General features: G+C 51.4%; 12 protein-coding genes across 12 annotated transcripts; 8 read left to right on the forward strand and 4 right to left on the reverse strand.

Annotated features, from left to right (window-relative positions):
• Window positions 1-477: 477 nt before the first annotated feature.
• On the reverse strand, window positions 478-2,545 carry helA (putative DEAD box RNA helicase HelA; the record flags this gene model as incomplete). Its single annotated transcript, XM_056704581.1, has 2 exons — window positions 478-2,098; window positions 2,172-2,545. 2 exons carry the CDS (start codon window positions 2,543-2,545, stop codon window positions 478-480), a joined length of 1,995 nt encoding a protein of 664 aa, XP_056550541.1.
• Window positions 2,546-3,238: 693 nt separating this feature from the next.
• On the forward strand, window positions 3,239-4,399 carry N7496_011669 (NAD(P)/FAD-dependent oxidoreductase; the record flags this gene model as incomplete). The annotated part of the gene is made up of 1 exon (XM_056704582.1): window positions 3,239-4,399. The coding sequence occupies one exon, from the start codon at window positions 3,239-3,241 to the stop codon at window positions 4,397-4,399; it is 1,161 nt and encodes a 386-aa protein (XP_056550542.1).
• Window positions 4,400-5,657: 1,258 nt separating this feature from the next.
• N7496_011670 (MDR family NADP-dependent oxidoreductase) lies at window positions 5,658-6,689 on the forward strand (the record flags this gene model as incomplete). Its single annotated transcript, XM_056704583.1, has 1 exon — window positions 5,658-6,689. One exon carries the CDS (start codon window positions 5,658-5,660, stop codon window positions 6,687-6,689), a length of 1,032 nt encoding a protein of 343 aa, XP_056550543.1.
• A 476-nt stretch (window positions 6,690-7,165) lies between these two features.
• On the forward strand, window positions 7,166-8,073 carry N7496_011671 (CybS family protein; the record flags this gene model as incomplete). The annotated part of the gene is made up of 5 exons (XM_056704584.1): window positions 7,166-7,307; window positions 7,412-7,429; window positions 7,600-7,666; window positions 7,724-7,843; window positions 7,908-8,073. 5 exons carry the CDS (start codon window positions 7,166-7,168, stop codon window positions 8,071-8,073), a joined length of 513 nt encoding a protein of 170 aa, XP_056550544.1.
• Window positions 8,074-8,450: 377 nt separating this feature from the next.
• Window positions 8,451-9,281, reverse strand: N7496_011672 (nucleotide diphosphatase; the record flags this gene model as incomplete). The annotated part of the gene is made up of 1 exon (XM_056704585.1): window positions 8,451-9,281. One exon carries the CDS (start codon window positions 9,279-9,281, stop codon window positions 8,451-8,453), a length of 831 nt encoding a protein of 276 aa, XP_056550545.1.
• A 1,602-nt stretch (window positions 9,282-10,883) lies between these two features.
• N7496_011673 (uncharacterized protein) lies at window positions 10,884-11,219 on the reverse strand (the record flags this gene model as incomplete). The annotated part of the gene is made up of 1 exon (XM_056704586.1): window positions 10,884-11,219. One exon carries the CDS (start codon window positions 11,217-11,219, stop codon window positions 10,884-10,886), a length of 336 nt encoding a protein of 111 aa, XP_056550546.1.
• A 511-nt stretch (window positions 11,220-11,730) lies between these two features.
• Window positions 11,731-12,564, forward strand: N7496_011674 (uncharacterized protein; the record flags this gene model as incomplete). Its single annotated transcript, XM_056704587.1, has 2 exons — window positions 11,731-11,848; window positions 11,906-12,564. The coding sequence occupies 2 exons, from the start codon at window positions 11,731-11,733 to the stop codon at window positions 12,562-12,564; spliced, it is 777 nt and encodes a 258-aa protein (XP_056550547.1).
• Window positions 12,565-13,272: 708 nt separating this feature from the next.
• N7496_011675 (uncharacterized protein) lies at window positions 13,273-14,063 on the forward strand (the record flags this gene model as incomplete). Its single annotated transcript, XM_056704588.1, has 3 exons — window positions 13,273-13,350; window positions 13,495-13,557; window positions 13,617-14,063. The coding sequence occupies 3 exons, from the start codon at window positions 13,273-13,275 to the stop codon at window positions 14,061-14,063; spliced, it is 588 nt and encodes a 195-aa protein (XP_056550548.1).
• Window positions 14,064-14,443: 380 nt separating this feature from the next.
• On the forward strand, window positions 14,444-15,863 carry N7496_011676 (uncharacterized protein; the record flags this gene model as incomplete). Its single annotated transcript, XM_056704589.1, has 5 exons — window positions 14,444-14,519; window positions 14,585-14,719; window positions 14,781-15,260; window positions 15,372-15,577; window positions 15,657-15,863. 5 exons carry the CDS (start codon window positions 14,444-14,446, stop codon window positions 15,861-15,863), a joined length of 1,104 nt encoding a protein of 367 aa, XP_056550549.1.
• A 2,646-nt stretch (window positions 15,864-18,509) lies between these two features.
• N7496_011677 (uncharacterized protein) lies at window positions 18,510-19,375 on the reverse strand (the record flags this gene model as incomplete). The annotated part of the gene is made up of 2 exons (XM_056704590.1): window positions 18,510-19,026; window positions 19,098-19,375. 2 exons carry the CDS (start codon window positions 19,373-19,375, stop codon window positions 18,510-18,512), a joined length of 795 nt encoding a protein of 264 aa, XP_056550550.1.
• Window positions 19,376-20,034: 659 nt separating this feature from the next.
• N7496_011678 (Zn(II)2Cys6 transcription factor) lies at window positions 20,035-21,961 on the forward strand (the record flags this gene model as incomplete). Its single annotated transcript, XM_056704591.1, has 3 exons — window positions 20,035-20,778; window positions 20,863-21,006; window positions 21,071-21,961. 3 exons carry the CDS (start codon window positions 20,035-20,037, stop codon window positions 21,959-21,961), a joined length of 1,779 nt encoding a protein of 592 aa, XP_056550551.1.
• Window positions 21,962-22,925: 964 nt separating this feature from the next.
• On the forward strand, window positions 22,926-23,954 carry N7496_011679 (uncharacterized protein; the record flags this gene model as incomplete). The annotated part of the gene is made up of 1 exon (XM_056704592.1): window positions 22,926-23,954. One exon carries the CDS (start codon window positions 22,926-22,928, stop codon window positions 23,952-23,954), a length of 1,029 nt encoding a protein of 342 aa, XP_056550552.1.
• Window positions 23,955-25,645: the final 1,691 nt, after the last annotated feature.

A 25,645-nucleotide genomic window follows, 5' to 3' on the forward strand; every position in this document is an offset into this window, starting at 1 on the left:
TAAAGATAGCACCAGCTCCAAGAATAGAGAAGGCGTGCATGTCGAAGCAAACGAATTGTGGAGGGGAGTCAATGGTTTCAAGTTAGGGAATGCATTGAACCTTTGTTCTTTGTTGACAACCTCCACCTTTTTCTTGGGCACCGAACCAGTGAATGATTACTGAAGATTGACAACTTATAGAAAGACTCGACTTTACTCGAGTGTACAATAGTGCATGAAATAATTGTCAATTAAATTCAAATATTTTCCCACAGAGAACAGTATATAACACATGAGGAGAGAAGGTTGAGAATGTCATGGAGAAAAGGGGGAGTATAGTACAAAGATGTCAAGAATGGAAAGACAAAGAACGCCGCCCAATGCAAGGATGGTATAACTCTATCGATTTTCTTCTTTTGTCGTAAATCAGACAAAGACAGACTCAGATGGCCAGCAACTTCCTTTCAACGGCCCCGCTGGTCCCAGCATGGGGCTTGATCAATAACGGGGACGAGCACCGTACAGGCCGCCACCGTTGCGGTTCGACGAGCGAGACTCGCCAAAGTCAGAGCGACCGTAGCTGGATCGGCCACGGTTGGATCGACGGCCTCCAAAGGGAGAGTCATCGAAGCTGCGGCCACGTCGTCCAGAGTCAAAGGGATCAATGGCGCGGCGGCCGTAGGAGCCGCCCTCCTCGATCTTCAACTCCTTGATGCGGTCAAGGCCAAGGTTGCGGGCGATGCTAGCCTTAACAGCTGGGGGCTCGGCCAAACCGTAGCCGTGAATGGCCAGGTTGTTGAGCGCCAGGATGGCATTGCGTCGCTTGGTGAAGCTCTGGGACATAACACCCAACTGAGAGCGGTAAGTGCTCTCCTTCATGATCGGAGAAACTTCGCTCATCGCCTCCTTGATTTGGTCAATGGTCTCAGCCGCCGCCGGGGATGCTGTTGCCAGGTCCCGAGTCATGTTCAGCGCAGCAGTGGAGAGGGTGGTGTCCTCAGTGAGGGGCAAATCACCAAGCTTGTCCTGGTAGAACTCGTATTCACCATCGTGCAGGAACAGATAGCCTTCGCCCTCCTTGCCGGCACGACCAGTGCGGCCAATGCGGTGAATATAGGTCTCACGGTCACGAGGAGGACCCACTTGGATGACATGAGTGACCTCAGGGAAGTCCATACCACGGGCAGTGACGTCCGACGAGAAGAGGATGGCCTCCTCAGCACGGCGGAAGTTGTTCGCACTGTTGGTTCGCGCAGCTTGGGTAAGGCGCGAGTGGATTTGGTGCACACGCATGCGGCCCAGAGGAGACCGGCTCCGTCCATCACCGGGAATTCCGCGGAGGGCCATGAAAGCCTCGGCAGCAAGGTTGACCTCGTTGGTCGAGTTAAAGTAGACAATGGCCTTGAAGGGGCGCAGGTTGCGGTCCTCTGCTTGGCGAGCCTGGTAGGTCTTGGCCAGCTCGAGGACTGCCGGGAGAGCGTTCTCATAACCGTGCAGGTAGACGGTCTTTTGGGGCACACGGATGTGGGTAGGGACCTCGTCATCACGCACAGTCTTGATAAACTTGAAGTCCGGCTTCATAGTGCGCTTAACCATAGTCATCACCTCCTTGGGGACGGTGGCGGAAAGCATGAGAGTCTGACGGTCAACCTTGAACGGGTCCGGAAGCAGATCCTTGATCTCATTGATCTCCTGTGAGAAACCCTGATCGAGAAGACGATCGGCCTCGTCCAGAATCAAAGTGTTCAGCTTGGGAGCCGAGACACCGCTAGAGGGGTCCGAGAGGATATCCTTGATACGGCCAGGCGTGCCAACCAGCAGATGGCAACCATCACGCTGAATCCGCATCAGACCCGACTTCTTGTGTGTACCGCCGACAGCGGTCTGCACCACGAGACCAGTGCCCTGCGCAACCTTGATGGCCTCGGCGGCGATTTGCTCAGCAAGTTCGCGGGTAGGGGAGATGATCAAGGCCCGAATGTCGGATGAGCCAGCACCAGAGGAGCGGTGACGTCCCTGAGGCTGGGCTCGCTTGAGAGTAGGGTCGCTAAGAATGTTTTGCATGGTAGGGATGAGGAAGGCGAGGGTTTTGCCTGTTCCGGTCTTTGCCTGGGCCAGGCTGGAAGAAAATTGTTAGTAAATTTGCCCCAACGACTCATTTCAAGTAAATATGAGGATGCAATAATACTCACACATCGACACCGCCAAGCATCTGGTTGATGGTCTGGCTCTGCACGTCGGTCATGGTCGTCAAGGCCATGCGGCCGGGATGAGTGATGTTCCGAATAATTGAAGGATCAATCAGTCCCTTGGTCTTGAGATCCGCAAACTCAGTGATGAATTGAGGTTCTTGCGCCTCCGACACATTCTCCAGAGCCGCTGTCGCCTCTGCTGAAGCGGCATTCAGCGCAGGGAACGAGGTGTGAAGGGATTTAGCCAGGACAGGAAACTGGCTGCTCGGGGCCTGCCATTTGAGCAATTGAGGAGCCCATCGAGCAGACAGAGAGCGCGGGGCAGATGCCCGCAGGGCCTGGGAGACACCAAATCGGCGAACAGCACCAAGCATGATGAATTAAATGGATGAAGCAGACGTGGTGATGTAGTCTGTCGTGGCAATCGGCGCGCGACGGGAAAAGGCAAAACGAAAATTTAGATCACATGATTCTTATCGATAAGATTTGCCCCTTGATAATGTATGCCTGAGGCATCAAAGGTCATGCTTACTTGCGCAATACGAAGTGGCGTGGCTTAGTGCTGGGGTGCTGCATAATATAGTTACAAGATATAGTTTGTAAGACCCTTATGATCAATATGGAGACCCTGTATCCGAATATAATGCACAATCTCGAGTTCTTGACCGATTACAGATGCACGATCCAATCAGACGGTGTCCAGGTCTTAAATGCGCTGAGTCAGCGGAAGTTCGGGGCAGTGGGACCGGCAAAATTCGCGCAATAACAAATCAAATTGAGGAAGGTTAGTGCGATTAAGGTTGAAAGACTGGGGATTGCTAAGCACTGCTGCGATACACTATGGCGCTGACAAACTGGTCCCTGAATAGTTAATTAGTTTGCATCCATGGTTGTTCTATGCAAACACGACAATTTTGCTGTTCAAAAGTGGACTGGCAATCCATGCAAGCATGCCTTGCGATAGTCCTGCCCCGATCCTATAAGATCAACATGCCCCCCACGCCGAGAATGCATTCTGATCAGATCAATCTTCCTTGTTTCTCATCGCATCCGCTGGTTCAAACACCATGGCACCTGTCAACGTCGTGATTGTTGGGGCTGGAATTGCCGGTCTCGTCATTGCCCACTCGTTGCTCCAAGGGGTTCCTGATGCCAAGATCGTCCTGGTCAACCCTTCCCAGACGTTCTACTGGAACATTGCCTCTCCACGCATCCTCGCCAAACCCAAGGCCTTCAAGCCCGAGCAGTACTTACTTCCAATCAAGGAAGCCTTCGCACAATACTCAACCAATGCCTTCGAATTTGTCGCAGGAACTGCAACCGCCATCAACGTCGCAGCAAAGACTGTGGCCATCACGCTCAATGGCAGCGGTGAATCCAAGGATTTGTCTTACGATCATCTCGTGATCGCATCCGGAAGCACCAACCCGTCCGCCACCGGTGCAGTCACCGGAACCTCGATCCCTTTCAAGCCATCCAACCGGGATGATATAAAACAGATTGTCGAGGCCGCTCAACAGCAGATCGCTAATGCCAAGGAGATCGTGATTGGTGGTGCCGGTCCAGTTGGTGTCGAGTTAGCGGGTGAGCTTGCTGAGAGCCTTGGTAGCAAAGCAACAGTCACCTTGATCTCTTCTGCAGACCGTGTGCTCCCTATGATCAAGCCCTCTGCTAGCGCTGTGGGTGCGAAGAAGCTCCAGGAGAAGAATGTCAAGATCATTACCTCTGCCAAGGTGACTGGTGCCGATGCCTCGACCGATGGTACCAAGTCCTGGACTGTCACTCTGGACAATGGAAAGAAATTGTCGGCCGACGTGTACATTCCCACGACGGGCGCCATCCCGAACAGCAGCTTTATCCCTGCCGAATTCCTCGACAGCAATGGTTGGGTCAAGGTCGACAAGGAGCTGCGCGTACAGTCCTCCGGCGGCTCTGCTCTGCCCATCTATGCCGTCGGCGACATCAACACCAACAACATGCGTCTTAGCTTCAAGGCTACCGAACAGGCGAGGGTTGCCGTTGCCAACATCAAGGCAGATATCTTGGGCAAGGGCGAGCGCAAGTCCTTCGATCAGGGTGATAGCGTCATGATGATGGTGCCTGTCGGGGAGGCTGGCGGCACCGGTCAACTCTTTGGAATGACACCGTTCAGCTTCATGGTGAAGATGGTCAAAGGCAAGGACTACTTTGTGTCCAAGGCGCCACAGTACCTAGCCGGCAAGGCTTAAGAATAAAATATGAGAGGGGATAGTTACCAGGGTCGGTCGGTACGAAAGTGACTTTTGATTAGAAATAATGGATAGTTTTTAATGTTTATACCTTTTGAGATCCCAGCTGAAGCCAAGACCTGACTAAGACATGCTCCCACGGCATTCGTTGTGGATCCTGACGTTCCAACCGCCCGTTATGAAGTCATTAGAAATTCATCAGATCGCGGACGATACAGTAACCCCGTGGTGCGGACTTGGGGAGACATAAATTGAAACAGAATAATTCAGAGTCGTGCATACCGATTGCGATGGCTGAACTTACCAACCATTAAATCGCGGCTAGGGAGCCAATGATAGTACCTTGTTCGCCTCAAAGGCAGGGGGCCAAGGCTAATCGAGATCTATGGACCCTTTCAATCCCTGCAAATTCGATGCACCGACCGTTCCCCCCGCTGCTAAACCAACCCTGAATTGGTAAGCTTCCTCCGTGATGAGAAATAGAACCCTCGAATTTCAGATTATTCATTACGCAGACATTGCAACCCATAACGCAAAGCGTAGCCACCAACCGGCGCGGTCCTCTTACCCAGAATGGTTGACTCCCGTCGGTCTGGGGCGTCTTGAGTTCCTCCGAAGCTCCACCGCCACTGAAGGTGGACTCGACTGCGAAAAAGTCTTCGCGATAGCTTGCACAACATTGCGATGTTTAGGATTATCGGACCTCGGTAGAGAGTGTTACGGTAGAAACCTGAAACTGATGTAAAGCTGACCATTCTGAGGATTTTTTTCATCTATCTGATCATAGATAGTAATCAAGCTGGATTATGGTGTGCAGCAAAGTGGAGCCGTCAGCACTTTCAAAGGCTGAAAATCCAGTAGTTAACTAGTTACAAACATTGACTTGGTAAGTTAGTACTAACCATAGAAACTCCGACGGAGTATGAACTCTGATATTGTATACACTCAGTTAGTCTATTACCCTCTCCAGAAGCTTCTCCGGGACCCATCGGCAAACGGCAAGTTGCTTTATAATATGACAGTAGAATCGCAACCAGAATCTCCATTTCTGCCTCGGTCCCCTCCTTGCCCCGCTTGACCGTCTTTGACCGTCGTACAGCTTTTCTCTTCCTTATAAAAGAGCTTGAATCGCCCGGTGCTCACCTGTACAACTCAACAAACGTTTATCTCGCCAATTCACTCTCACCAACCCTCCAATTCAACAATTCAACAATCACCTCTTCCTCTTATCCCGCCCACATTCCATACAATCAACATCATGTCCAACAAGGCGCTCATCTTCAAGGAGATCCCTCAGGGATACCCCGTCCCCGGCAAGGACTTGACTATCGAGGCCGCCGCCTATGACGCCAACGTTGCCGCTCCCGCCGACGGTGTCGTTCTCCAGTCCCTCTACACAAGCTTCGACCCCTACATGCGCGGCCGCATGCGCCCCGCGGAGGTCAAGTCCTACTCCCCTGCTTTCGACTTGAACAAGCCCATTGAGAGCGCCAGCATTGCCAAGGTCCTCCGCTCCAACACCGATTCCTACAAGGAGGGCGACCTCATCATTGGCCATGTCCCCGTCCAGGAGTATATCTCCCTTGATGCCCAGAACCTTGCGCGCATTCGCAAGCTGGAGAACCCTCTCGGAATTGAGGATATCCGTGTCTTCCTGGGTGCTCTCGGCATGCCTGGTCTGACCGCTTACTCCTCCCTGTACGCGATCGGTAAGCCCAAGAAGGGTGAGACCATCTTCGTCTCCGCTGCCAGCGGTGCCGTCGGCCAGATTGTCGGCCAGCTCGCCAAGCACGAGGGTCTGCGCGTTATCGGCTCCGTCGGCTCTGACGAGAAGCTCGACTTCATCATCAACGAGCTCGGCTTCGACGGTGGCTTCAACTATAAGAACGAGAAGCCCGCCGATGCGCTGGCCCGTCTTGCCCCCGAGGGTATTGATATCTACTACGAAAACGTCGGTGGTGAGCACCTCGAGGCTGCTCTGAACGCGATGAAGAACTTCGGTCGTGTCGTCGTCTGCGGCCTGATCTCGCAGTACAACTCTGCTCCCTACCCCATCACCAACATCCACAACGTTCTCGTCAAGCGTATCACGATGCGCGGCTTCATCGTCGGTGACGCCGACATGGGTCCCATCTACACCAAGGAGCACCAGGAGCGTGTGCAGAAGTGGATCAAGGAGGGCTCGTTCAAGGTGCTCATCCACGAGACTGAGGGCATTGACAACGCTGCCGAAGGTCTGATCGGTATCTTCTACGGCAAGAACAAGGGCAAGGCCGTTCTGAAGTTCTAAGAAACTGGAGTCATATACCATCCTCTAGCTTTTATTATATGACTTGGGAGAATGGAAAGATGAAAATAAATTGAAATGACGAGATGCCCGCCACGAATACCTGCAATTTTATTCACTCGGGAAGGCCTCGGTTATCAAGATCTGGGAATATAACGAGAGGTAGATAGCTATTGGCATAATTTGAATAATTGCATCAAAATAACCAGCTCATCAAAGTAAATATAAAACCCTAAGAATTGAAAGGATCGACCAAATATTGTAGCTATGAGCCATCTTTCCAGAGCAACAGGCACTCTGTATAGCCGGGCTAAACATTTAAGGTGCCCGCATCGGCCAATTTCGGCTGGGCGGAAAGCCGTCGACCAATCACCTGACCCGCAATAGGATGACATACCGAGTCGGACTCCCGAGGCACTTCAACCTCATCCTTGTGCGAGTTGAACCTCTTCGTCCTTCCCTCCATTCAACCCGCTACAATGGCTTCCTTTGCGCGCCCGTCGCTGCTCCGACAGACTCTTGCGACCACCCGGTCGCCCCTCCTGCGCCAGAATGTCGGCGTCTCGCAGGTCGTCGCTTTCCACGCCTCTGCCCGGAAGCAGATCCTGCCCCCGTTGCCTCGTGAGTAGAGCCTCTGTCTTGGTCGGAAGATATGGCTTCTAGCCGAGCGTGATATATGGTGCATTTACATGGGATGCGTGTGCTAATGGTTTTTCGTTGTACAGAGGCGATCGAAGGAACCAGTATGTCTTGAATACCCGAAACTTCCCCGGATCTTTAGTCTTGCTCTAGCCTCGCATCGGCTCCTATCAACACCCTCCAGGAATCCCCGAGGGTCGAAAATTGGAGGAATGCGAGGAGAAATTGCATGGACGAGCCGGCCATTGAACCCCATTCTAACCGGCTTCGATAGTGAACGACCCCGTTCCCGTTCCCAGCCCTCACCCCATGGAGGGTAGCTACCACTGGACTTTCGAGAGGTTCGACACGAAACCCTGGCCACTTGCGCGAATGTGCACTAATTAGTTTATCTACAGAGCTGTCTGCGTCGGCCTGATCCCCCTCAGCATCGCTCCCTTCGCCGCCGGCTCCCTCAACCCCATCATGGATGCCATCCTCTGCTCCCTCTTGGTTGCTCACTCCCACATTGGTTTCCAGTAAGCAGCTCCGCTGTTCCCAGTCTAAATTCAATGCCATACAGACCCTAACGTTTGCGATTAGGGCCGCCATCATCGATTACTTCCGCCCTCAGCGTGTGCCCAAGTTCAACTCCGTGTGCAACTGGCTCCTGCGCGCCTTCACCCTGACCACCGCGGTCGGCCTGTACGAGTTTGAGACGAACGACGTTGGTGTCACCGAGGCTCTGCGCCGGATCTGGAACGCATAGAGTGGAGTAGTTGTTTGAAAAGGGTCGTTTTGGTTGTTTTCTTTTGTTCCCAGGTCTAGGCGTTCCGCCTTTGTATATGTCGAAAGCTTCTTCTTTTTTCATTTGTCTTGTCTCCGACGTTTGTTCGGTGCTACATCATTCTCTTGACTACGGTCTTCAGAGTAAGAAAATATAAACCTGTGTACCAGTTGACTGACCTGAAAGGTAAAAAGGTAAAAGCTGTTCCTCTATCTACAACAACATAAACTCGAAAAGCAGACCCGAACCCAAACCTCGCTCTGACTTGAAAAAGGTATCATGCCAATGCTCATAAAAGACATAATGTAAACCACCCTCTATATACCTATGCCCCATTTTCATTTTAAAACACACATCCTTCACTCCAATCCCTCATCCGCCTCCTCATCCTCCAAAACCGGATCATCCGGCAACCGATCCTCATCATCAGCCTTAGCCATAACAGTCTCAATCAACTTCAACGTCGCCTTAAGCGGCATCCCAATAACATTATCTGCCGTCCCCTCAATCTTCTCCACCAAAATGGACCCCAGCCCCTGCAATCCATACCCACCAGCCTTATCCACCCCCTCCCTCGTCCGCACATAAGCCAGTATCAACTCATCCGTAACATCCCCATCAAACCTAACATTCGTCTCCTCAACAACAGACTCCATCGCATACCCAGGCTGCCGCGCACTCGCCAACGGCGCCATCGCCACAAGCGCAGTGTAAACCTTGTGATCGCGCACATCCCGTAGCGACCGCAACATGCTTACATGGTGTGCCTCCGAGCGCGGTTTCTCCAGGATACTCCCCGACGCGACGTCGACGACGATCGTGTCTGCGGCGAGAATAAGGGCTGGTTCGCCGGCGACTTCGTTGTCGATTTCCTGCTCGTAGACGGCTTGCGCTTTCTTTGTCGCTGTGCCGAGGACGTATTCGAATGGGGTTAGGGTTTTGGGAAGGTTTTCCTCTGCGTTGGACGGGATGATTTCGATGTTTGGTAGGCCCAGGTAGGAGATTATTTGGCGGCGGCGGGGGGATTGGGAGGCTAGGATTACGCGTTTGTTGCGGAGGGCGTTGAGGACTGGGAGGGCGAGGGGTGGTGGGCGGGGGAGGGTGCCTCGGGTTGGTTTGGGAGGGTCGTAGGCTGGTGGAGGGTCGATTGGGTCTTCATTGCCCAGGAGGTTTGTTTTTGAGTCGGTCATTTTTGCAGGTATGTGGTTTGTTTTGGGTTGTTTTGGAGAGAGAATGTGGGAGGTGGAGGTGGAGGTGGATGAAGATGGATGAGTCGGAGCTGCAGGTTTTGGGCTGATTGCTGCCCGCACGGGTTTATACCAATGCGGTCCCCGCTGATCTTATCATTGGTGGGGGTTTACGACTGACCTTGCGATATATGAGTCATTGTTTTTGAGATATATATGCGCAATTGACCTCGAATATACTAGGAGGAGACAGTATATCAAGTATGCTAAAGCATAGCTTTTTTTTCATGGTACGGACTGGGGCCGAATAGAAAGTAGGGCAAACAACGTCATGCCTGGACCAAGTTCGGGAACTCATATCGCCGTGTTCCAACATTTCAGTCATCTTTTTTATTGCAATCTAGGTTATAATGATTTATCTTGACCGTGTACCGAGTAGCTAACTACATAATATCTATTTCAGCCTAGAAATCATAAAATAGGTGTAAAGTTTAAACCCTTTGGTAGCTGATCGCGGAAAAGTGGCACCATCTTCACCCCACAAATATATATTCTCACGTGCAATTGACCTAACAGCTTTCCTGGCCATTTCGATCATAAAGATCCCTATAATTTGATTACAATCTTGCAGAGGAATAAAGACACAGCTAGACATGGACATAAAATCTACCAGACAACTGGAACACAACCTCCGGCTAACTTGGTGGAATCTAGTCGTGGACACTTTCACATGCTTGGAAGAGAACTTCAGAGGCCAGACGAGTCTTAGCTGACTAGAATCAAGTCAATGGATGACAATCAATGTAAGGGTAGGTCGGTTAGGAATGCAGCTAGTTTCAGCTACGCATAATTAGAGAGTTCAGACGCGCCATATTATCCTACGTGATGTTCCATAGTAATAGATCGCTGTTGGTGCTGGGTGGTTCTCCACACGTGATACTGTCCAAGACTGCGACTTCGACCGAACCGCCACACCCCCTGAATGGGCCAATATGAATTTGGGAATACAAGGAGGCACAAAATGATGAACAATTGGATGGGATATATCTCATTGGAAATAACCAGCCAGTACATATAACGCCCCAACAACACCGTAGTCACAACCCGTAGCATACATTCTGGGCCCCGGGAAAAAAGATGTACAAAGAAGATAAATGCAGCATGTGACCGAGGGCGATCCCCCGATCTTGAAACATTGAATTTCCCCAGAAAGCCACTCGCGAATGTGGGGGGAATATAACCGCGGGGCATCGGGAGAAAGGAACATTGAGTGAAATAGAACAGCAGAAAAGAATACCCTGGACTGAAATTGTGTCAGACGGGAGAAACCGTCAAGGCCAAATCCCGATATGTCGATCATTCTCATTGAACCAGCATAGGACATTGAGAAACAGAGTAGAAATGAAAAGAGACTCGTCACGGATGCATAATTTCATTTTTCGTGTGGGAAGAAGCCGCGTCGGGACCTCGGTACATCTCCATGTCCCCTCTCTGCCCATGGGGTAGACCGCAAGCCATCAGAACAAGGTCGGCGCAGGTACAGGGGAGAATGCAAAGAGGCCATGGAATATGCAAGATGGTCGATCGAGCGACAATCCAGCATTTTTATGATGGCCGGAAAGAATCATCCACCCGGCCGCCCTTGTTCTCAATCTCTGCGATCAGGTTCTGCCGTTCCTGGAGCTTCAAATGAATGAAGTCCACAGTCTTTTGTAGGACGATGCTTTCACTGCGTCCTTGCCCCTCCAGTCCAGGCACCAATTCTGTGAGTCGATCGAAACCCTCCCGGATCGCTGCTCGTCGCTTCTGCTCGGAGGCAATGTGGTTATTCTTCTTCTCCTGGTCAGTCAGACGAGGCTTCTCCTTCTCCTGCCCAGAGGCGGACTTGGATGTGGCGGTTGGGGTCGAGGATGACCGGTCATCATCGCCGTCGGGGTTCATCGTGCGATGGGGTTGGAGGAACTCGGATGGATGGGAGGATGATGGAAGGAGGCGGCGACGTGGCAAGGGTCTGCGCAGACGTGAATAAGTTGTTCGCAAGGGTAGTTTCTCTCGATCGCGACTGAGATCGCAGGCGTAGTTGTAAAAGCGATCGAAAGCGACGGTGCGGAGGTGGAAAAGAAAGATCGGGGAAGACGGTTGGAGAGGAAGGAAACCGATAGGACCGATAAGACGATGCGGAGAAACCGACTCGGGAACTTGGGCCTTGGCGGCGTTCAAACGTCATAGAAGGTGCTCCACCCTGCACTTCTGCACTCTGCCTTTTTTTCCTTTTCTCTCTCTGTATCGTAGTAGGGGTGGCTTACTGAGGCTGCGTGAAGCTCTCTGATCCTTTCATGCCAATCTCATCTGCCATTGGCCAACAATCTTCTCCTCATACCATCTTGACCCCAAAACCAGTGGTCTCGCCCGGCCCGGTAGCTCTCGCCTTGTGTTGTACGATCGTGCCACCATGGCCCACGAGCCTTTGCATGGATCATGTTCCTGTGGCCGGAACGAATACACCATCCATATCCCTGACGATGTCGCCGATCACGCTCAAATCTATTTCGACACTGGTAGAGACAGCCGTTAGTATAAAGTTGAAACCTTAGTTTCGATGAGCCGCGCTAACTGGGATCTTATAGGTCAATTCCTCGCATCCTGGCTGCGGGTCCCTCTAGAGTGGTATCAGTCGCATACTCTATCCTTCTTCCCAGACGAGACTCACACGTCGATCCGTCGCGTATTCACACCTCCCCATGCGCCACAGACTCGTCGCATCTTTTGTGGTTTCTGCGGGACACCCTTGACCTTCTGGACGGAGGAACCCAAAGAAGAAGCCAATTTCATGTCCATCTCAATTGGCAGTTTGTCCCGTGAGCATCAACGTGCCTTGGAAGATCTTGATTTGCTTCCGGAGGTGGTCGGCGAAGAAAAGTCTGTGGCCGGACTGGTAAAGTCCTCGGCTGCCACAGCTGGGTCCGACATTCGAGCCTCTGCAATTGTGGTTCCCATTCTTGGTGAATCTGATATCTCTGGAACTGTTCACCACGGCACTTTTGATGGCATCCCGTGGTTTGAGGAAATGGTGGAGGGAAGTCGGCTGGGTCGTTTGATGCGCCAACGTCGCGGGATGGGTGTTAGTCACGACAAATCGACCTCTATCGAATGGGAGATCAGCGAATGGCAGGGTGATGGTTCTGGCGCGCTTGGGAAGGATAGTGATGATTCTAATGGGCAGGCTACGGGGAAGAGGAAGAGAGACCGTCACGTAGACGTGGAGCCCTCGCCCAAACGGGCGTGATGGACACGCGTGGGCTAGGCAATCGCTGACTTAGCGAGGGGTAGGTCATGAAATCAAAACGTTTGTTCAATTCGTATTTCTCAATCCCGTATATCTTAAATATCCTCAGTATTCGAGGCGCTCCCGCTCCCGCTCCCGTCCCGTTCCCGAGCTAGCCTATACTTCGGACACGTTAATATCAACCACGTATTTGATATCCCATTGCAGAACACAAGAATCATGACTATTTAGATCTTCTTCGAGCAATTGTCTCGCTCATATCCACAGTTTGGCCTTTCCTTCCAGGTTCTTATCATGGACTGCCAAGTTTCGATGGAAATCAGTCGAAATGACCATGTAGAGATCGCGCTCGTATATTGGACTCTATCATCGAATAAAGACTAGTCGAAAAGGAAGGCCCGAAGGATCTTGGGATAACATCACGAGCCCGTCGCGACTACCATATCCATCGAAGAATAAACGCCAGGGTCGCGTGTTCGCCTAGCGCGTATCCACGCGCGTGCGAATAGCTTCGACCCTGCTCTTCACTCTCTTCCTTTCCTTCTCCCCCCACAGCCCAAACACCTTCGAAACCCTTCATTCCAAGTCCCCGTCCGCCCGTCTACCACTCGGTAAGCCCTCTCCACGATCTCACAGCCTTGTATGACGTCGGCATTCGATGGAAATCCGTTTTTGAGCATACACGATTGATGGTTGAACCCAGCAGCGATGAAGGGCTTTCAGAAGGGTTGGGAAGTTGTCAAGGGCCGCAAGGCCAGCATCTCTCACCCACTTGCAGTGGGTAAGGTCAGTTGGGATTGATACCTTGCAGTTCTGATGCATGTAGCCGTCGATAATGACCGTATATCATGTCAACTGTGATTGCATCAGCATTTGCCTCTCATGGTACAATCTGCGAGAAGTGATACTAATATATCTCATCTTTAACAGAAGAAGATTGCCAACGGCGTAAAAAACGCCGCTAAGAAAGTGCGCCGTCGCATTTCGACCTGGGTAAGTTAGCTCTATCCATGGTGCAATCTCTGTACTCTATATACTTGCATATGTTCTAGCGCAAGGGCAAGAAGGAGACCTGGGGGTTCAACCAGGTCTACCCCCACGAGCCGCCTCAGCGGCCTCGTTCAAGTTCGTCCCTGTCCGGAGTGACGACCGGTGGAGAGGAGGAGGATGAGGAGGACGGCAACGATGAGTTGAGCGAGCGCTTCATGGGCCGCACCAGCCCTGACAACTGGGCGCATGACATCGCCGGGCTTCCCGTTCTAGTCGGCCAAGACCCTGCACAGGTTGCTGTCGAGTCCTCGCAAGACAATGCCGATAGTCGCACTGTGGCAAGGGTCCCTACTTCAAGCCGCCATGCCGTCCGCTCCCTGCGCGAGCCAACTCAGCAGGTGGTCTACCTTCCGCCTCAGAGGCGCCCGCCATCGCCCTCGACGGTTGATATACATTTGCCGCCGAACGAGGAAGCCAGCACGCTGGCGAGCAGTTTACCTGCCCTTTAGGGCCGTCAATTCCTCGACGACGACTAATCGGAGTAAGTTATAGACCCCTCGCGACGCATGCTTCTCTTGTTTACCCGTTCTCCTCGCTCCTCGTTTTCTTTCTTCCTCGCCTCCTCTCTCGTTGTCGTTCTCGCTTTCTCCCCACGAGACGCATCACCTTTCCCTCCCAACCATCCACTTACGCTCGAGCAGGCGTCCAGTCCCGTCCCCGGGACAGAGCACAACTTCGGAGCAAACCGAAGAAAAAGGTACGTCTTGCAGTCAATACTCATCCTCGATGGTGCCTGAGCTCGACAGCTGATATCACGATGCGTTGTCTCTGTGCTCTGCCCCTCTCCCCATCATCTCCTCCCTCCCTCCCTCTTTCTGGACATCGCGAGATGTCTTCTCCTGTCCCTCCCTCTGCCCCTCCGCATCGAGACCAGGGTCTTCCTTCGGAGCAGACCGAAGTAAAAGGTGACTAGTGATGCCCCGAGTCTAGATAATCACATCTCCCGAGCTTGAGCTGACATTCGAATCAGAAGCTGCGTTGTCTCAGCCCTCTGGCTTGTCGCAGCCAACCGCCGAGGCTCGGCCTCGTTACGAAGTGCATTCAGGCACTCGTTTTGAAATGCTTACGGGAAGAGCCCGTCAAGAGGGTCAGCCTCAAGCTGACAGTATGTATTCCTAAATAAGATTAAACGTTTCGATGAACATGATCTGACCGATATCTGATAGCCTCCCTTTACGATGGCATGATGCTATCTGATCAGCCAACAGCCGTTCAGCGCTTGCGGCCTCATTCTCGGATCCCTCGTCCTCGTCCTCTGGGCCAGGTCTTCACAACCCTGCCAGAGCTGGGTATCAGCAATGATACCAAACCCGAAGAACAGGTGCCGGATGTTCTTCGCCCGGGGGTTTCAACAACCCCCACCGAGATAGAGGCTGCCAGCAACGACCGTCTGCGCCGCCTTGACCAGACGCCACGGGAACGCCACGGTCCTGTTCTGCGGATTTCACCAGCTGCAGGCAGGTTCCTCGTGGGTTCCCCGAACGACGATGATCAGATTGCCTCTCTGCCTTCGTTTCCCTCTGCGCCATATGTGCGCTCTCCGTACTCGCTGCGGATCTCCTCCCCGCTGCGCCAGTCATCCTCGCTGGCTTCGACCCCCATCGGCAGCCAAGCAGGCCTAGTCAAGGCAAGCCGACCTGAGGGTCGTATGTCAGGTCTCCCGACCGCCAGCCAAGGACTGAAGCCACAGTCCTAAATCCCCAGGCTGGTCAAGCCTACGACCCCCAGGCCGGCCAATTTGACAAAGGCACGGCCAGTCGACCCTTTGGCCCCGGTGCCTGCCCCGTCCGCCAACCAGCCTCCGGCAAACGACCCGGTGAGCCCCGCGACAATTGCCCAGCCGCAAGGCGGGCATGGGAATTCAACTTCCCTGTCGTCGGCGGAAATCACCCAGTGCGTCAACCGGCTGGGAAAGCGGTTGGTCAAGGAGAACGACGTCGAGCAGCAAAAGAAGCTGTACGCAGTAAGTTGAGCTTACCATCGTCTGCATCTTTGATGAGAAATGAGCCGAATCTAACTAATACTCTCTTTTCATTTGATAGGACTTGGTTCGTCTGGTCTCCCTCCGCGCCGACGTGATGAGCCAGGAGGCCCTTCTTGCCGAGCAGGCGACCGCTCTCGTGGTGATGGGTGCGGAGTCCCGTAGACGTCATGGGATGGCGTCTATGCGGGCTCTCACCCTCTACCAAGAGGATGGGAGCCTCCTCAACGAGGAGGTGCCGACTGATCGGATCGTCACGGAGTGGTAGTCGGCTGGTGTTCTTGTCGTCGTGTGGCCCCTTGTGGAGGATGAAGTCGGGGGTGGGTCGTGTCCGTGCGGGTGTGGTTCGTGGGGGAGTGGGCTCCAGTCTTCCAGCTGGTTATGATATTCCCGTTTTCATGGTGCTGGCGTTTCTTTTCTTTCTCTTGCGCTGGAAGCTGGATCCCCTCCCAATTGTTATTTTCTCTTTCCTTTTGTTCTCTGGCGTTTTTCTTTTCTCGTTTTCTATTCTTACTGTATGAGTATAGATTCGAGCAGTGTTTGTGGTCTCTGTACCACACATTGATCAAACTCGCCAGTACCTGGAGAGTTTGTTGCTGCTTTTCACACTTTTGAGTAGGTTAGACTGTCCATTTCTTTTCCTTCTACACGGAGAATTTCTCTAGTTGGCGCATGATAAGGAAATCGATATTTCTGTTTTCAAACTTGAGCAAACACCGAACTACACAAGTTACACGGTTGAACAAATATGATCACGTGATTGACATCGCCCTAACTAGACGAGAGATAGGGAGGCTATTTTGTAATAGCATAAGTACTCAGTAATCAGGGTGTCTGTCCACGAGGTAATAGATATGCTATTAGTATTAAGACAGTCTTGGTTTATAAAATGACTCGAAGAAGCGCTCGAAAGACCTCTTAAAAGCCGATATGAAGAGAAGGACGTAATGGAGCCTGTATAAACACATTCATTGACTATGACAAATTAAAACCCTCATTGAAACTCACTAAAAGCTAAGACAATCCACCAAAAATGATACTGGCAGACTTCCCAAGTCTTGATCAAGTCCATCGCGATAATTTGTCCATCTTCGACTCAATACCAAAGAAGTAAGCACGTCCGAAACGAGAGTGGTAGGTTTTGTTTAAATCACTCTCAATCTCTTCGTCACCCACCTTCTCAGAATCCGCAAAGCTTGAATTTATAATCTGCTTTCGCTGCGAATCGTCTAGCTCAAATCCCCGCCGCACTTTCGAGCAATCGATCGTACAGTAATCTATATCACGACGTCTTTGGGGTTTCAATGCGCGTCTCTGAAAATCACTCTCTACCTGTTCATTAACCGCCTTGTCCAATCTCTCAAAGCTTGCCTTTACAATTCTCCTTCGCTCCGAATCGTTCAGCTCATATACCCGCGCTTTAGAGCAGCAGGAGCAATCGATCGTACAGTGACCTTGACCGCGAGGCCTTCTGGGGCCCGACTCGCGTCTCTGACAACATCCACATTGGCGACTGCAACATCCGCCGTTGTCTGCACAATCTTTCACAAGGTGAGGATGGAGATACCACTTTGGATTGGATCTCCAGGCATCATATGCCCTGCGTAATGGGCCAGGTGGAAGCAAGGCTTCCAATGCTTGGAGGTATCTTTCGTGGAACTTATAGCTCCTTGAACCATTTTTCAATTTCTCGAGACAGATTGCAAGTATTTTCTTATTTTCCTCGCCACTTGCATTGACTTTCAGAGACTGGTAGTCTCGTATGAAGGACTCTTCTTTTTGTGCATAATACCGGAGTGACAGTTCATACTCGAAGATTTTCTCGAATAGCACCTCAGGATCAAGGTTCTCGTTGACATTGCGATTGTGTTTCAAGTTGTGATTCGCGGTGAAAAGACGTAATCTTTGTAAGGAGTTAAAGTCGCCATGTCTTTCCATCAAGGTATCGATTAGCCCGTAGATGGCGTTGAGTAGGCAGCCGAACATTTTGAGAGGGGATTGATTTTGCAGATGTTATAGATATTGGAAGGATTGGGAGAAAAGAGAGCAGATTGAAGAGTGAATTGACCATGGGAAGCTCGACACTAAGTTGAAGCTGTGGGGTGACATAGCCATTTCTCGATCGGGTAGCGGCTTCATGGCACTAGACGGATTCGGGACGTTTCTTGACCTGTTAGGGATGAGGCGAGGAACCACATCGAGTATATTCAGAAATGGTTTAGTTCAGAATTGTGACCACATAATTAATTGTACCAGGAAACGCAGAGTCTGGGACATAATGGATTAGGACAGAAAGTGAAACCGTATTCGTCGAGATAGATTCTGTAGACCAGAGAATAACCGACTTGAAAAAGAGGATTTTACCACATCCTTTTACTCATTACCATTATTAGGTTAACTCGTTGGGTTATCTAGATGTAGATGCATCAAGGTTGTCTGCCATCTTTAAGCTTGCCGATCACAACAGACTCGGCGAGAGTTTTCTCCAGCAGTTCCAAAGACTGCTCTGTAGATTCTGCCTTTATCCCATGATAGATTCCAATATTCGAGGACGAACGGAGAAGATTTCGAGAGAATCGAAAAGATAATCAAATCTTGAAACCACTGGGTTGCGATCATTTCGAGATTCCACGAAATCCCGCAGGTTGTAGTACTACGTCATCTTCCCCGAATAACATCTAAGCATCTCTTGGGAACCTTTCATGTACCTTCGTATACATAAATTGAAATGGCTTTTGAATATTTGCAAAGAAAATTATAAAAACTGTAATAAGGACGCTCGCACGCACGCTCTCTCTATACAAAATGAACCGCGACCTGAGAAAACATCAAAGAAAAGTATTAAGCATGTCTAAAATCCCCATCCCACAACCCACCAAACAGACCCAAACTCCTTCCATGCAAAAGCGAAGATCTAGGGCTTATATGAAGGCTGAGGCTCCAAAGCCTCCTCCTCACCTCGTTGAGACTCCTTGCTTCGCACACGCAGAGTCATACCCACTCCAAGACAAATGATAACGACAGCAAACTCCTCAAGCACGGACATAACCAGCTGGATGGTCACATTACCATTGAGGAGGCTGAACTTGGAGTCGTGCAGGAACCAGACGAACAAGGCGTACAGCACCCGGACCAAAATGAACGGGCTGGACAGGGCAGGAGCCAGGATGGTACGCTTCTCGCCGCGCTCGACGGAGCTCTTTCGCAGAGCAACGAGTGCAATCATAGCGACCATAACTCCCCAGCTGACAATGTACAGGATCATACCGATCTTGACCTTGATGTCGGGGTGTTGGAGGCCTTCGGCGCTCATGTTAGCCGTGAGGCCCACGATGCTCAGAACCATGGCGACGACCGTGAGAATGCGGAAGAAATGGAAGGAAAGACTTGGAAGTGCCGCGCGACCGGTGAGTTTCTCAATGGATTCATTACTGTTGGAAGATCGTTAGTATATTAAGGTTGTGGCTTGGTCGGGTTAGGGCTTGGGTGGGTGGATGCTCACGCTCGGGATAGGAGGCCAGTGCAGGCGAGCATCAGTGGTGAAAGACCGATGGAGCTACAGATTGCGGCTGCAATGTAGAGGCTCACGGAGAAATTGTTGATTGTTGCGAGATCGCAGCATGCGCCCACGATTCGGGCTAGGGCGAATGTCGTGAGGAAGAGGAAGCCACTGTTTGTGCGGAGGCCATGGCGGATGACGAGGAAGATGGAGAGTAATAGGGAGGGGAAGTAGATGATTAATTGGAGGATTGAAATTCCGTGGCGGTAGGTGACGGCCATTTTTGAGGTTGTGTGTGGTTTTGTCGAGTATAAGGGATATGGGAAGGTATAGAGAGTGTCGAAGGTATAATGCGAGTAGGCTTGTTGTGTGTTGGCAAGTGAATGGGTATTAAGATCGTTGATGATGATGAGAATATCAAGTTATGGGAGGATTGAATGTCCTATATATTGTTTTCTTGTCGTCCTGTATACCCTTTTGGGATGAAGAATGATCTGAGGCTGTGTTGACAAAATCCATATGGATAGGCTAGTGGGTTCGTCGCAGATTCTACTCTATTGAGAATGGTAGCAGTCTTCTAGAATGGGGCTTGATTAAACCAAAGGAAAATTATTGAGGGGCGCCAGGGAAAATCCAGCCACTAGCTCCATCCAATCTATACAAGGTGACCAAATCATCTTTCAGCCCTACATGCCCCCCTGAGAATGGCTTAAAGTCGACAAGCTTTTCAGTGACCACGATCGCAATGGTTGCCACGTTGGGACTAGCGTCTCACTGATTACCCGATTGGGCAGAAACCTCGAGAGGCGGTGCACTCGGCAACTCCCAACGTGATGACGCCCCCTCTTGGCCGTCATTAGGCTACCCTTTTGTACAAGGTGAACGGGGAACCCGAACAGAGAGAGAAAGTCCACAAGTCATCAAGCCATCTCCAAATATCATGGTATACTGTGGCAAACCCAGCAAAGGTTGCGGCCAGTGTCGTTCCAGAAAGATCCGATGCGATCAAGCTAGGCCCGCTTGTTCACAATGTATCCGGGCTAAGCGGGACTGCCCCGGATATCGGGACCAGCTATCTTTAATGTTTCGAGACGAGAGCAAATCAGTCGTGCGCAAAGCCAAGGCGGAGGCGGGCTCCTCTGCTAGTCCTGCGTCTTCTGCGTCGTCAGCCCGATCTAGACAGAAGCGGTCGTTAACGCGATCGTCTCGCATTGCATCCCCAGATGGGACTGCCACTGAGAATCTGCCGTCTGAGCGGACCCTGGCCCTAGTGGACCCGGCGTTCAACTTCATCTTCGACATGGGTCCACCAGTGGACTTTGCCATGCCAAACCCTTGGTCATTACCGCTTGAAGTCCAACCCCCGCCTGATGCATCTAAACAAGAAGCCATCTGTTACTTTTTACGAGGCAATGCTATTCCCGGTAGCTCATGGATGGGGGACTTTGTCACCCGGTTCTTGGCTGAACCCGGGGCCACATCTAGCCAGAAAGCCATGCAATCTAGTGTACTTGCCGTCTCGTCGGCTATGCTATGCCGTGTTCGGAAGATGACGTCGCTAAAAGACCTGGCGCAAAAGGAATATGTTTCGGCTTTGAATCTACTGAACACGGCATTGGCGGATGCGGAGGAGGCCAAGACGAATCAAGCATTGGGGGCTGTCGTACTGCTTGCTGTTTATGAAGTAAGTTTCGGCTCCCCAAGCTGTCACCCTTGCATTGTGGAGAATTTCAATAGGCTTGCGGATCTCTGACTGGGGTCTGCTTAGGTTGTCACATCGCGAGCTCCACGGGACATTGACCAGTGGACGAACCATATCACTGGAGCCACCGCCCTTTTAGATTTGCGGGGTCCTGAGCAGTTAAAAACAGAGATCGGCCTCCGTCTATTCCTACATCTTCGTTATCAGATTGTGTGTTTCTCCCCCTGTCTGCATCATGGCGCCGATGCCAGACCTCTCCTCTAACATCGTACAGATCATTAGCTGTATCCAACGGGATGCGCGGGTACCACAGTCCTTACTTGACTGCACAGAGTACGCCATGTTTCTCCGACCAGGCGAAGCACACGGCAACCGCTTGATCATGATCATCGGCCGACTATCCAACCTTCGCGTGGATATCCGAGAGAAGATCCTTACCGACCACCGAGAGATTATATCGGTCGCTTCTAGTATCGAGGCTGATTTGATTGCCTGGCTAGCGGTACTGCCATCTGATTTCACATACGAAACCCATACCAAGTCCCCATATGATTTCATGTTCCAAGAACGTTGTCGTGGGCTGTCTCTATACGACGACAAATATCACGAGTACCCTAGTCTCTGGGTCTGCAATACTTGGAATCAGTACCGTTGCGCCCGGATCTTGGTCAGCGAGATCATCCTCTCTCATATCAGAAAGCTATCCGATTCATCCTCTACTCGACTACTCTCTGATGAGTTCCGACAGCACTGCAAGACCATATGGGCTACTACCCAGCGACTCGCAGTCGATATCTGCCGTAGCGTGCCATATCACCTGGGTGCACATTTGAAGCATGCCTCGCCCAATTTCCCACCCCCAGAAAGCTATATGGGAGGTCTTATGCTGCTCTGGCCTTTGTTTTTGGCAGGCATTGTTGAGAATCCGAATCATGCGCTCCGCCGATGGGTCATACAATGTCTGAAAATGGTGGGCCATAGCTATGGATTTGACCAGGCTTTGGCAATCATGGATATCGTGGCTGCTGACCCGGGTATACTTCACGAGGCTGAGGCACAAGCTGTGACAGAAGAATATCCCTCGCCCGAAAAGACTCTGAGCCCCGCGATTCTGCCTGATCTCCACTATAGCCAGATTCCTCAGTCGGAGGATACGATTTTCTGAGTCAACACTGGGGTACCCTTGGATTGGCATCTGAGTTTACTTGGCCACGATGCATGTATTGGGTGACTTGCATACTCTATGTAGTTAGCGCAGTCGGGTACAGGGACTGGGATTTAGGGTAGAGGGGGCTCGGACTCTACATCACGATCAATGAATCATGACACCTTTTTACACGGGGAGAACTAGGGTAATTCCGATAGGATCTTTTTAAATAATTTATTTGCCATCATGACACCCTGACTATCCGGAATGAATACGACTGGTTGATACCCTTGTCCGGGCAGTAGTGAGGCTATGCATGTTGCTGCTCCGCCCGCCTGACAGTGGCTTAAGCGCTGCCACCACCAATCATTAACATATGGCGGTAAGTAAAAACCTGCGGTGAGACTAGAAAAACTAGACTAGCAAAGTATCACGTTGTTCATTAATGCAGTCTCTGTTTTCATTAAATTAAAGGCGCAATCTGTAGATCAACCCTATCACGAAGGAGAGCCGCATTCACTGCCTTGGGAGCCTTAGGCATGGACCCCACTGCCCCTCTTTGGCGCCAACCTTACCAGCTTCATCCACAGCGGCAATCTGCCTTGACCCTTTCATTCGAACAGTCAAACAAATGCTGACCCCGCATGCTAGTGTGTCATTGGCATTGCTAGTCCCCTGAATGTACCCCTCTTTGAAGGTTAGGCACTCCTTCCATGGATTCTCGACGCTGCCAACAAACGCCTTGCGTCAGCCTTGTGTTTCGGAAGTCTGCCCTACGCCTCCACCCAAAGCGCGGGCGACATTCATTCATGGAATGTATGCAAATGGACTATAAGATGGGGTTTCTCGCCTGGCCCTTAGGGGTATAAACAACATCACCCAGGTTACCTTCTCTGGAACCAGCAAACTCTACTTTGCAACCATCCATTGACCCATTGAATCATTGCATATTCTTTGCATCATCTCCAAACTATCCGCCAATATGCCCATGTTCGAACGAACAATCCCACCACCCATGTGGTCTTCCTTCCCCACCAGTCGACTAGATAGTCACCATCGCGAATCTGCCCAACCCAACTTCCCTACTTCACTACCCAGTCCCGTTCCAATCATGGGATCTACTCACTCTCAACCCCGGAGTCGCACCGGCTCCTCTCTTATCAAATTCTGCCGAGGAGCATCATTCAGGAAGAAGCAGTCCTCCACATGGGATCCCCCAACCTACGAAGAATCCCAATCCCACCCCAAAGTATCTCCAACCTCTCCAAGACTCTCCACCGAATCAGACTCGGACTCTCGGTTCTCCTTCCTAAAAGACTTCGACACCATCTTCCTTGTCGACGACAGTTCTAGCATGAGTGGCCCCCGCTGGGCGGAGGCCGAAAAAGCTATTTCAGCCATCGCCCCAATCTGCACCCAACACGACGCCGACGGTATCGATATCTACTTCCTCAACCACCGCCGTGCCTCAACAGCCTCCACAACCGGTGTCTACAGCAACATAACCACAGCCGCCGACGTCCGGGAAATCTTCCACAGCGTGCGCCCCCGGGGATCCACCCCCGTCGGCCGACGTCTCCTCCAAATCCTCCAGCCATACCTACACCGCGTCCAAGCCATGCAAGCCGCCCGCACCGCGGAAGGTTACCTCTCCGACCCATCCCTCTACGTGAAACCGGTGAATATCATCGCCATCACGGACGGCGAGTTCACCGACGACGCGGAGAGTGTCATCGTGCAGGTTGCGCGGACGCTGGATAGTGCGGGATGTGGAGCGTTGCCGTGGCAGGTGGGGATTCAATTCTTCCAGATTGGCGAGGATGAGAGGGTAAGGCGGTATCTGCAGGAGTTGGATGATGATTTGGGCAAGTGGTGTCGGGATGAGAAGGTTAGGGATATTGTTGATACGGTGCCGTGGAGGGGGAAGAGTGGGGGAGTTTTGGATGCGGAGGGGATTTTGAAGTGTGTTTTGGGGGCGGTTAATAAGAAGTATGATCGGAGGAGTGTTTGATCCTTTGGAGATTGGGTTTTTACTTCTTGAATGTCTTTATATTTCAGAGGGTTTTATTGTTGTTGGGGGTATGGGATGGCGTTGGATGGCAATATTGATGGTTTCTATGCTTGGGAGGTAACTTGGATGACCGCCAATGAGATAGATAAATGTTAATTTGGTAATATCCAAACGAGCTTCCCATGTATGATTGGATCGGTTCCCAAGTCTCGATATTCGACTTCCTACTAAGCACCTGCTGATGGTAAAATGTTCAGCTCCAGGTAAGATCCGACGTATCATTAAAATCATTTCGATACTGCAGATTTATCCCTCTCGAGAGCCACTCAGGAACCGCCAAAGTGGAGTCCACCTGGGCGAGCTAAATTTCCCAACATCCCATTCCACCCAATCAACGCGTTGTAATGGCCGATCTCCGTCCCTTTCTTGCGTCAGGGGGCCAAGCGGCTCGTTCATTCGCAGAGAGTGCTGGTGATGTGATATCCTCGTTGGATATCCAATTACATAGTACGAGCTGATGCCAGTACGGAGGGTGCCGATTACTTGCAGAAGGGGAAATATGATGTGTTTCATGACGTGTCGCACTACTTGGAGGGCTTTGGGATTTAGGAACCGGAGGTGGTTAGAGTTAGAGTAGAGAGGACATGATGATGGGATTGAGTATGGAGTACGGAAGAGAATTGGTCAATTGGATGTAGAAAAGGAAATGTTAATGATGGATCAATCAATAGTAAACGACGTGAACCATGTGCCTTGCAGAGGGGCGAACCACGGTTCCGCCGGAGATGATAATCATCTCCTTTTTCTTTTTTGACTTTACTTCTTCTCTCTGCTTTTTTTGTGACTTGAGGTGCCTCGACTATCTACTTCACCACCAGACTATTACTCTGCTTACACCCTAAAATAATACCTCGCCTATTCTCTCCTCCGACCGTGAAAGTAGGAATCCCTTCAATCGCAACCCACCCGGGGCCCTACTACTCCACTTAGCCTGTTATCGCCAGTTCCCTCGTCGATCGGCATTGAATTTCATCGTCAATAATTCCCCGCAGCGCCGATCGTCTTTCGCTCCGAAAAAAAAAACCTTTGCCTCCGCTCATTCTGCCCCCCTCACGACGCCAACTTAAACAACTCATCGTCATCTCCTCCCATACCTTCTCCTCCTCTTACACAACACATCAATTCTACAACCCAATTCTAGCGGTCGCAGTAGCTTCAAACTGCGCCACCCCAAAACCACAACAAACAACAAGCCCCCGGTCTCTCCAAGCGCCCGGGCCCTGACGCAGGTACCAGGCACCGTGCCGGCGCTTCGCCCTCGCCCCCGCCTCCGTCATTGGCTATCCTTGTCGCTCTGCAGTCTGCCTGGGAAATTGAGCCCGCGGTTCCTGAAGCATCCGCCTCTGACAGCACTGAATACTGTGATACTGTGACTCGCCCCCCGTTCCCCTTGGGCTAGAAGCTGGTCCTATTATTCCAGGCCACTGTCACACGTCGAGTCGGCCTCCCTTCACTTGGGGCCATGGCATGGTGGTAATTGCCCTTTCTTTTTTCCAAAGGCGTTGACCACCTGAAACGCGTCTCGGCGATTTTATTCTTAGACCTGTCATTGGACTTTGGATTCGGGCTTGCTTCGGGGGCTCCCCTTCTGAAACAGGTACGGCGTGTACTGCAGCGCCAGCGCTGTGCGT

This window comes from Penicillium cataractarum (genome assembly GCF_028827025.1).
Source record: "Penicillium cataractarum strain IBT 29864 chromosome Unknown utg000009l, whole genome shotgun sequence".
Lineage (NCBI taxonomy): Eukaryota > Fungi > Ascomycota > Eurotiomycetes > Eurotiales > Aspergillaceae > Penicillium > Penicillium cataractarum.